This window comes from Castor canadensis, chromosome 8, assembly GCF_047511655.1.
Source record: "Castor canadensis chromosome 8, mCasCan1.hap1v2, whole genome shotgun sequence".
Classification (NCBI taxonomy): domain Eukaryota; kingdom Metazoa; phylum Chordata; class Mammalia; order Rodentia; family Castoridae; genus Castor; species Castor canadensis.
Window position 1 is genome coordinate 26,676,523 of NC_133393.1, and position 11,133 is coordinate 26,687,655.

At 35.0% G+C, this 11,133-nt stretch overlaps 1 protein-coding gene across 1 annotated transcript; it reads left to right on the forward strand.

Annotated features, from left to right (window-relative positions):
- Window positions 1–289: 289 nt before the first annotated feature.
- On the forward strand, window positions 290–1,240 carry LOC141425882 (olfactory receptor 5V1-like). The gene has a single exon (XM_074084816.1). The coding sequence runs from the start codon at window positions 290–292 to the stop codon at window positions 1,238–1,240; it is 951 nt and encodes a 316-aa protein (XP_073940917.1).
- Window positions 1,241–11,133: the final 9,893 nt, after the last annotated feature.

The following is an 11,133-nucleotide window of genomic DNA, read 5'->3' on the forward strand; positions in this document are numbered from 1 at the left end:
TTCCTCTTCATCACCAGCTGTGTCCAAGATAGCTAGTGTGAATTTGGGGACCCTCCATTCCATGTCTGCACAAATAGCCCTGATACTGCATGTGCACTTTTCACTTCCCACAGAAAGTGTAAAAAGTATTTTTAATGTGATGACTTGTCCCATACTTATTCTGCTATAGATATGGTTTATGGTAATGTTATTTATAACAGCTCTATTTTTTTGTTCAGTACATTATTGCCGTTGTTGCACATGAATGCTGCAGTTAATACTGCTTCCTTAGATCCCAAGATAAACTATTATGGAAGGAGAAAACCAAACAGCTATCTTTGAATTCATCATCCTGGGCTTCTCCAACTTAAATGACTTGCAATTTTTACTCTTTGCCATTTTCCTTATGATCTATCTTTGTACCTTGGGAGGAAATGTCTTCATTATTTTAATGACATTGGCTGATTCTCGACTACATACCCCCATGTACTTTTTTCTGAGGAACTTGGCCTTTCTTGACATCTGCTACACCACCACCAATGTCCCCCAGATGATGGTGCATCTTCTGTCAGAGAAGAAAAGCATTTCCTATGGGGGTTGTGTAACTCAATTTTTTGCATTCCTCTCCCTTGTGGGCATAGAGTGTCTTTTGCTGGCAGCAATGGCATATGATCGTTACATTGCAATCTGCAAACCCCTACGGTATTCAGTTATCATGAACAAGGTGCTGTATAGTCAGTTAGCAGCCTCATGCTGGATTTGTGGTTTCCTCAACTCATTGGTGCACACAGTACTGACATTCCGTCTGCCCTTCTGTGGTGACAACCAGATTAATTATTTCTTTTGTGACATCCCACCTTTGTTGATCCTGTCTTGTGGAGACACATCTGTCAATGAGTTAGTGATACTCTTCCTTGGAGTCTTCATTGGATGGGCCCCTTTCCTGGGTATCATGCTTTCCTACCTCTATATCATCATCACCATCTTGAAAATCTGCTCTTCGGAAGGGAGGCAAAAGGCCTTTTCTACGTGTGCTTCCCACCTGGTCATTGTCCTCCTCTATTTTGGCAGCGCCATCTTCACATATGGACGACCCATCTCATCTTATTCACTGGCAAAAGACCGGCTGATCTCAGTGTTGTACAGTATTGTCACTCCTATGCTAAATCCCATAATTTATACCTTGAGAAATAAGGACATCAGAAAGGCCCTGAGAACTGTAAGAGAAAAAGTAGCAACCTTCAAATTTTGTCTCTCTTGAAATGTAATGTAAATTTTTCTATGATCAGATAAATAATGTTAGAAATTAGTTTAGTAATATTATTTGGTTGCTTTCTGCCAAAATTACTAATAAAACCCTAAGAATTAAAAGTGAATTTAATGGTAAAGTCAATGGGGCAAAATGTTAGTACTAGATAAATTTTGGTAAAGGATTGATGATTTTTTTTGTAATCTTCTTGTTCTTGAAACACTTTATGTTTGCAAATATTTTTAAATAAAAGCTAAGTTGAAGTTTATGCATATGTCATGCACTTATTTCTACATGGCACATGCTTTCTGTTTAACCACTCTGTGAAATGTGTTAGTCTATTGGTTATTAAATCTTGCTCATCCTATGTGAACTATCAGTGGATCTTGTTTCTGTTTTTTACAACTTTTGTCCAATGTTACCTACTTTTGTCACCTTCCTTTTTCCTCTTATTGAACTTTCCAGACCTTGAGAACATTTTCCTCCAAGGAATCCAGAAATCCTTATGCTTATTTTCATATCTTGCAAACATGTTTTTCTTTTGACAATGCCCAAATAATTCTGATTTTGGTTTGTCTTAGTTTTAATAAAATGAACAATTTATTTCAATTTTGGACAAAAGTGTAACAAATGTTCTGAATCCCCCTTTATTCCCTGAGAAATATGGACTCCAATAGACATGCATAAACTATGACAGAATAGGTTCTCTTGACTGTAAGGACATTTTAAGATTTTCACAGGATGTATAGACCAAAATTCAATTCATCTCCCTTTGGAAAATAGTATGTCATACTCTTTATTCTGTGTTGTTCTCTTCACTTCTTTAAGTATGTAATATATCATAGCTTCTTTGAGGAATCTTCCACAAATAACTTACCATATTTTGTGCTTCTTATATAAGGTCATATTTTCATTTTTTAAAATACCAAGCTTATGTAAACAGTAAAATTCAGAAGAATGAAAAGATCTTAACTTTTTCTGCGATGTATTCAACTCACATGCTAATCAAGGTGAGAACAAAGAATAGAACACATATTTATAAAACTAAAAATACCTTTTGATATTATTTCATTTCCAGGTAACAAGCAATGAGACAAAGAAGAATATAAAGAGGAGGGATAAAAGTAAAGTAAACAATATAGAAAGGAGTGTTAAGGAGAGAGAAAGAAAACCAGGAAAGATTAGAGCATGAGGAATGAAGATTAGGGAAAAGTGTTTGGAAGGATAAAAGACCTGTCTGTAGTCATTTGAGAAAGTGAAAGAGAGAGAGAGAGAGAGAGAGAGAGAGAGAGAGAAAGGAAGAAAGGAAGAAAGAAAAGAAAGAAAGAGAAAGAAAGAAAAGGAAAGAAAGAAAAGAAAGAAAGAAAGAAAGAAAAAGAAAAGAAAGAAAGAAAGAAAGAAAGTTAGGGAGGGAAAGACCAGTTGACAAATGTGGCACTGATGTTACCATAGCGTCTTTCTGTACAATTTGTCTCCAGAATCCTTATGTCATTATTCTCTCTCTCTCAGTTATCATCATTGTAGTTTAGTCCCTTATTTCAAGTTAGGTCATCTTTCTAACAATGAATTTTGACATTGTAGCAGTGATTGGCTGTAGTAGTTGCTGATACTAAGAAATAAATGTCTGCTCATACCACTTTTCTCCAAGGCTGTTCTAAAGTTCTAGCAAAGAAATAAGGCAATAAAAAAGAACAAAGCATAATACAGATTGCAAAGAGTTTATTTATTCACAGGAAGAATCATTGTGCATATGGAAAATTCCCAAGGAATCAACAACAAAAATCTATGGGAACAAACAAATGAGTATACCAAGGTTGCAGAGTCAATAGGGAACATTTAAATAAATTTCTATATACTTATAAAAATATTGAGAAGTAAGGTAAAATGTGTTGTATATCTGTCAAGTGTGCAACATGAGTTTTGATATACATGGTGAACTGGTCACAACAGTCAAGATATTACAGTCTTGCGTAGTTACCACCTCTGTGCATGTGCATGGTTGTGTGTGATCAGAGCACGTAAAATCTATTCTCTTAGCACATTTCCAGTGCGTATAACTGTAGTATTCATGTTGTACTGCAGATTTGTTCATCCTAGCCATCTGCTACTTTGTACCCTTTGGCTTACATCCCCACATTGCCTTCCCACTATGTACTTGGCTGTTTTCTTTTATAATCCATGTTTTTCTCAGTATGAGTTATTTCACTTAGCATAATGTCCTGAAGTTTCATTTATATTTTTGCAAATGGTAGGATCTTTTTTTAACCACTGAATAATAATATATTTTCATAATATTTCATAGTATTTTCATAGTAAGTACTTTAGTAAGGTAAAGTTTAAATAACATTTTTAAGAATACATTTTAAATCATTTTGTCTTTTATATAATTTTTAACTTTACTGTTTATTTTATTGTTAATTAAAAATTATAACTATATTTATTCATGGAGTACAAAGTGATTCTATGATATATGAATACAATATCAAATAAATTAAACCAATTAACATATACATAACCTAAAATACTTAAAAATTTTCATAAAAAAGTAAAGATTGGAAATCAGAAAACTTCTGGCAATAAGTTTGAACTTTATTCAGTAATTTTGATGCGTATGTTATTATTTATTAATTTCATTATGTTGTGCAATAAATCTCAAAGTTTTTCTTCCACTAAATACCATGTTCTCTTATCCATTCATCCATCAATGGTAGTTATGAGGTTATTTCCACATCTTGTCTACTGTGAACAATGCTTCAGTGAATATGAGAGCACAGACATCACTTCCTCAGAATGATTTTATGGCTGGGAATTTATGCACGAATCACTATACTTTACCTGCTCACTAACTTTTGTCTCTTATCTCTCTGAGAAGTTTTATGGTTTCAGGTTTTATGTTTAGATGTTTAAATCTGTTTTAAGTTGAGTTGTGTATATGGAATACAAGTTCAGTTTCATTCTTTTGCATGGGAACATCCAGTTGTACTAATCTCATTTATTGAAGAGACTGTCCTTTCCTTATTGTGTCTTCTTGGTGCAACTGTCAAAAAGTAATTAATTGTATCTGCAGATTTATTTCTGGACAATCTATTCTTTTCCATTTTTCTGCCTGTCTGTTGTTATGCCAGTACCATTCTACTTTGGTAGCTTCATAATATAATTTGAAACCAGGAACTGTGATGCTTACAGGTTTGTTTTCTTTCCTAAGTGCTTTGGCTCTTTAGGGTCTTTCATGTTTCCATATGAATTTTAGAATTACTTATTCTACTTCTATGAAAAATGCCATTGGAATTTTTATGGAGATTATTTTGCATTTTTATGATGTTTTCAGTAGCATGGGAATTAGAAGTAATAATTACCCAAATCCATGAATACAAAATATCTTTCCATGTATTTGTATTTTCTTAACTTTTCATCAACATCTTAAAAATTTCAGTGCACATATCTATGCCTCTTTGTTTAAATTTATTACTGAGTATTTAACTGTTTTTATGGTATTATAAAAGGGATCATTTTCATACCTTATTTTCCTGACAGTTTGTTGTTAGTAGATAGAAACACAATTGACTTTTGTATGATGAATTTGGATTCTGCAACTTTTCCAAATTCATTTACTAGTTGTAATAGATAATTGGTAGAGCCTTTTGGGTTTCCCATGTATAAGCTCATATCATCTGCAAACAGAGACAATTTTACTTATTCCGTTATTATTTTGTTGCTATTGATTCTTTTTATAGCCTAATTTTCTTTTCCTACTTTCTGGCTTTTTGGTACAACCTCTTACATTTCAGCTTCAAACAAAGCCACCCCATGGCTTTGTTTCCTCTTTATAGTCAATAGATGTCTACCAGTTAGCCACATCTTCCTTTCATTTAAGTGTGATGCCTCGGTATTCAGGGAGGAACTCTTGTGTGTGTTTACAATTTTATGGTTCCTTGGCACCTATTTCTGAATATAAATTTAACTTATATCAAAAGCAGGGCTCAGTTGTCCTTAACACAGTTTCTAATTCTACACAAAACCCAAATGGACCAAGTCAGTGCTAGAGATAAACATAGAAGCATCATTTGCTGTTGATAATTGATTATTGAATTTGTCTTTTTTTGTTTTGTCAGTCATTTTGCTCCTCTTTTTTGCCTTTACTGACTCTGCATGTGTTGAGGATAGTTATTACAGTAATATATTAATTCCTTAAATGATTTCCAATGTAGTCTTCTTAGTGCCTGCTTTAGGACTTATTATATATGTTCTGTCTTATCAGAAAGCTCTGCAGATTTATATTAATTTTAGTGAGATATAGAAATGTTATTCTCTATCATTCTAATGTATCTTCATTCTTTTTACTGCTCACAGTGTATTATATATGAATGTACAAGCCTCACAATATATTGTAGCAATTATTACTTTATATAGTTTCTGATAGTTTCTACTTCTATATCTTCCAGGTCACTGATCTTCTATAGGACAGAATTTGTCATTAATCCCATTTCACATTCAGTGTATTTTACATTTCAGACCCTTTATCTTTGGAAGTTTGATTTATCTTTTAAATCTTTCATATCTTTTATAAATATTTTTGGACAAATGGAATGCATTTGTAATAACTGTTTTGGTGTCATTGTCTGCTAATTCTAACCTGTACCAGTTCCAGGTTATATAGATTGACTAAAATATCTTTGCCTTTTAAGTGGCATTTTCATTGTATGCCAGGTTTATTTTTATTTGAGGCTTGACATTATAACTAGGTTAGTATTAGATATTCATACATTTCATAATTGTTAGCTTTTATTACTGGGACAAATGAAATTATTTAGGAATTATTTGATTCTGTTGTGTCCTGATTTTAACATTTAATAGGCAAAACCAGAGAGTAATTAGTCCAGGGCTAATTATTCACCACTAATGACACAATACACTAGTAAATTATGAAGATTTCCAGTGGGACTAAAGGGAACCAACACTGTTGATCCCTAGGTATCATCATACCCTGTAGTCCTTTTGGATTATTCTTTCTCTGTCCTTGGGTAGTTTCTACACATCTACATAGTGAGTAGCTGAGGACCTCAGTGGTGCCCTCTGAAAATTTCCAGTGATTTTCATTTTCAGAAACTTTCTCTATGTGGTTTAATTTTGCATGTTCTTGCAGTCCTGGCCTCTTCAAATTCATAAGTCTGTCCCTTCAACCCAAAGAGCGTACAGAGGCTGCCCTGGGCCTTGTTGAGACAAGGATACATGATGAAGGTTACATTGCTGTCAGAGATGGGGCACTCAGAGGAGACTGAGAACAAACTCTCACAAAAGAAGAGGAATAGGCATAATCTTCTATGGAAAGAGAAAATAAACACACACTCGGGCATGACTCTTGCTGATGAAGCCACATGAAGTCCTCACTGCCCTGGGTCCTGGAAATAGGAAGAGACACGGGCCTATGTTTGAGTTCCTGTGATCACAGGTTCTGGGAGAACAATGTCGTACTGAGGGACAAGGACAAAGGAGAGCACAGATGACTTAGCTAAGGAATGGACCCACCCAAACCTGCAAGAGACTGAGCACTGATTAGACATTGCCTCATCCACATGGGGTCCTCACAGCTTTCTGTTCAGACCTGAAACAGACTCAGTAATCAAACAGATTCTGGAAAGTTCTCAGGGTGTATTTCATTTCTCCAGTTTTATGAACTTTCCTTTAATCAATTCACCAGTCACACCTCATGGTGAGAATTTGAAAAACAAATCCACATCCACATTTTTATCAACAAGAAGTGAAAAGCTGCAGCTCAATGCAACCTGAAGCAAGGCAGGAATGGAGCCACCTGCCTCTGCTGACAGGAAGATTGATCATGAAGGAGGACCCAGGGCAGTGTGGGAGGGGGGAATCAGGTGCTCATCCTACAATCCAAACCAAATTGATAAGTTTGTGTTTCATTTTACAAGTGCTTTACAATTGATTAAGTGTGAACAACAATTCCCATGGGGGAGGGAGCAAGAGGTAGAAAACTGAATTCCCAGAGAAGCATTGTCCATACAATACAGTAACAACTAAAACGTGTTTAAAGACACGTCATTTGCCTGACATTGGCATTTATTCTAGCTGATAAAGTTCCAGGAACTTTCAATGTTTTGCACTTGCATTTGTCTGAAGAAGTCAATGTGGTTCCTCAATGGATTGAAAATATGTGCATGGTAGTGGAAGATGACACTTAGGCAACAGTGTTGTCATTCAATCACAGCTATTGTTTCTTCCAGTTTCTGGTCTGTATATGTGTGTGTGCAGATGGATTTCTACATACCTAAAACAAATAGAAGAAACATGATACAGGGATGCTCATATCAGTGTATACCAAATCATAGAGGAATTTTAGAAAGTATAACACAACATAGAAAATGAGTGAACATATTCTTTGAGGACAGCCATGTCCTGAAAGACAACCCCCTGCTGTTCATTGTGATGCAAGACTGTGAAATACAGATAATGATCATAAAAGTCTACAGCTCATGTGGAATACTTCCATGAATTGCACATAATCTATGTCCAGTTTTTATTTTCAGTGTTTTAAAAAAAGCCAGAATTTTAAAAATGCTGTCTCATATTTCTAATAATGGAGGCACAAATTGTGTAAATACTTCCAGAGTTCTAATACACTCTGTGAAAGTGCATTATCACTTACTTGTGTGTAAGCATTGTGTATGTGGGTAAAAACATCAAAACTTCCTTAGTAAATGAAGAGATCTCCGTTTTGTAAATTCACATTTGTGAGAGAAAATTTTTCAAGATCTTGTCTTTTTTGGTGATTGTATATCTGGTGGTGATCCATTGTTCCATCTTATTAAAAGACTTAGGCTTTTCCATCACCATATTTCAGATGACTGTATACATACAACAGAATGCACACAATTAACAACCATAATAATATGCATTTATACATTTTCTTGTGGATTTATTTCTTTAAGAATATGGTTCATCTGGTTATACAAGTGTGACTGTTGATAGTATTACCTGAGTACTTATGTGTGCAAAAATATGTGTTATGGCCTACTGTTTGGTGTAAAGTGCCTCTGAAGTGTCCAGTCATTTCTTAAATGTTTCTTAAATTTCCTTTTAAAATGTAAATAAATGTCTTTTAAAGAATTAAAAAGGCTTTTTTCTGGAGTTATGACCACCCTGAGAATGGACAGGATAATGGGGGTGAGGGATTGTAGAGTCCCAGACACCAGCCTGGACTCATGATTATGAGATAATCCCTCTTTCTTTGGGATATGCTAGAATCAGGTTGATACAGCGCAGGTAAAAGGCTCTAAGTGACTGAAAGGGACTTAGGTTTTGACCTGGGTGGAGACTGAGAGATGCAGAAAAGCTGGTTTCAGACCTCTAAAGACACTGGGTGGGGCAGAGAAAAAACTAAACATCGCCATGTGATGCCCGTGGTTCCTGCCATAGTCAAAGGAAAATGCTGATGACTTATTTTACAGACTACTTTTCCTTCCAGCTCTAGAAAGAGAGACTGGATACCTTAATTATAATTGACAGGAGGATAAGGGCCTTCAGAGTCACTCTCTGGTACAGCACCTGGAAATCTGGGGTGTTCATCCCTCCTCTGGATCCCAGGGAAAGCATTATTCCATAGTGAGTCATGTTCTCCTCTCTGTATAGTATAATATAATATAATAAAAACAATATCTATGGGAAATAATATTGGCCCTTTCATTTTAAATGCACTTGACTTGTGGTCTGGATTCCATTGAGAGCATTTATCTTAGTCCATGAGGTTGGTAACAAAATTACCATAGACTGGATGGCTTATTAACAATTTTAATTTATTTAATTTATTTGTCATAGTTCTGGAGATTGGGATGCCCAAGATCAAGGTGCTGGACAAATCTGGTCTGGTGAGGGCCTTCTTCCTCATAGATAGCTAACTGTCTTCTCTGCAATTTCACAAGGGAGCCAAATGGCAAGGAAGTTTGTCATGAATGGAATTAATACCCTTAATAGAGCTTTTGTAAGAGCTCTGCATGCAGACCTAATAATTATCCAAAGGCCCCATATTCAAACACCATCTCACTGGAGATTGGGTTTCAGCCTATGAATTTGTTGATACATAAACTTTCACTATATCTCACCAACACTATTCAACAGAACATTCTATGTTGATGAAATTGTTCTGTGTATGTGCTGTCCAGTATGATGGTCACTAGTTACATGTGGCTGTAGAACACTTGGAATGTGGCTAGTATGTACTAAACAGTTGTACTTTTAAATACTAACAATTAATTCAAATATAAATAGCCAAATGTGTCTAGTAATTGTTATTTTTATCAGTACATATCTAGAGTGTTCATAGTTTTCAACATCTGACCACAAAAAGATACATTGTAATTTATAGTCTTGAATGTGGCCATCCCTTAGTCCATGAGGGATTTGTTCCAAGGGCCTCCATGGATATCATAATCTACAGATGCTCAAGTCTTTTATATAATATAGTACAGTATTTTCATACCAACTATAAAATTGTACATGTCAAATCACATAGTATTTACTTACCACAATGTAAATGCTACATAAATAGCTGTTGTACTGTATTGTTTAGGGAATAATCACAAGAAAAAGGCTGTACATAGTCAGCACAGATGTAATTTTTAAAAAAAAATTTTGATTCACATTTGGTTAAATCCAAAGATGTGGAGCCAGAAGATATAGAGGGCTGGCTATATATTAAATGTGTCTTCATGTGAAAAACACAGATTTGTTTATGTGGCTTTTAGACATATCTTTAAAGTACACTATGCTCAAGAAAGTCGAATATGTATTTTAATGATTAAAGTGTATGGATTAGTAAAAACATAGTTTAGCATGTCAGTGTTCTAAATGTTAAACAACACCCATCACCAGAGCTAATCCTTGTTTATATCTCATTGGGACTCTTATTCTATTGTCTTCTTTAACTTGGTGAACATAAGGAGGCAATTAGTACTTCACTTTGCCCAAGAGAAAGTATTAGACCAAAAGAAAGTATTTATTGAGGATGACAAATATAAAATAACTGTAGGTCCTGTAGACATAACCTTAAAAGTATAAACAAAAGATTTAAACCTTAAAACTCTTTATATCTTTTCTCTACCCACCTTGCCCCCAGCTTTCTCTCAAATTCAAATTCAAATATTTCTGTTTTTCTTCATCCTTGCCTTTCTCCCCTCCACATTAACTCTACCTAAAAGAAAATATACATGAGAGTTTTACAATTAGGAGTTAGAAAGGATTCTCTTGGCATGTCCAAGCATGAAAAATCAAAAAGAAAAATAGGACATGTCTATGTCAAACATACACACACATACTAAGAAGCATAAACGTGTCCATGAACAAAACTCAAAAGGGCAGCACACATCAGTGTGTGCTGTGTAGCCAAAGCCTACACAGATTATGCGTGTAGCTCAACAATTTGGGTTTATTAGTGTGTGCAGCAAGAGAGAATATACACCACAAGGAACAATGGGCCATTTTAGTACAAAGGTATTAGAAAATATGTCATAGAAGATTGGGGCTTTGGTTAAATGATATGGGGACGAGCAAAGGAAGCAGTGGTTCACTCTGCACTAGGTGTTGTTCATCAGCATGATCAAGTTTATGATCAAGTGTCTCAATAAATTTGACCCATAGCAAGTGTGTACCAGAGCAAGGGGAAAGCTGTAATTGGGAAAGAAAAAGTCATCACTCACACTTGCCAGAAGGGAAGTGTTTTGGATTTTGTGATTGGTACCAGGCCTTATTTTTTGGTTATGCTTCAAAAAGTTACATACTAGTTTTGTCTCATTTCATTGGGGTTACAGAATGGCCTTGTCTGATGTTGCTTTGTAACATGGTTTATGTCCAACAGGAGCAAGAATGGCTTAGCTGTAGCACCAGGACAACTT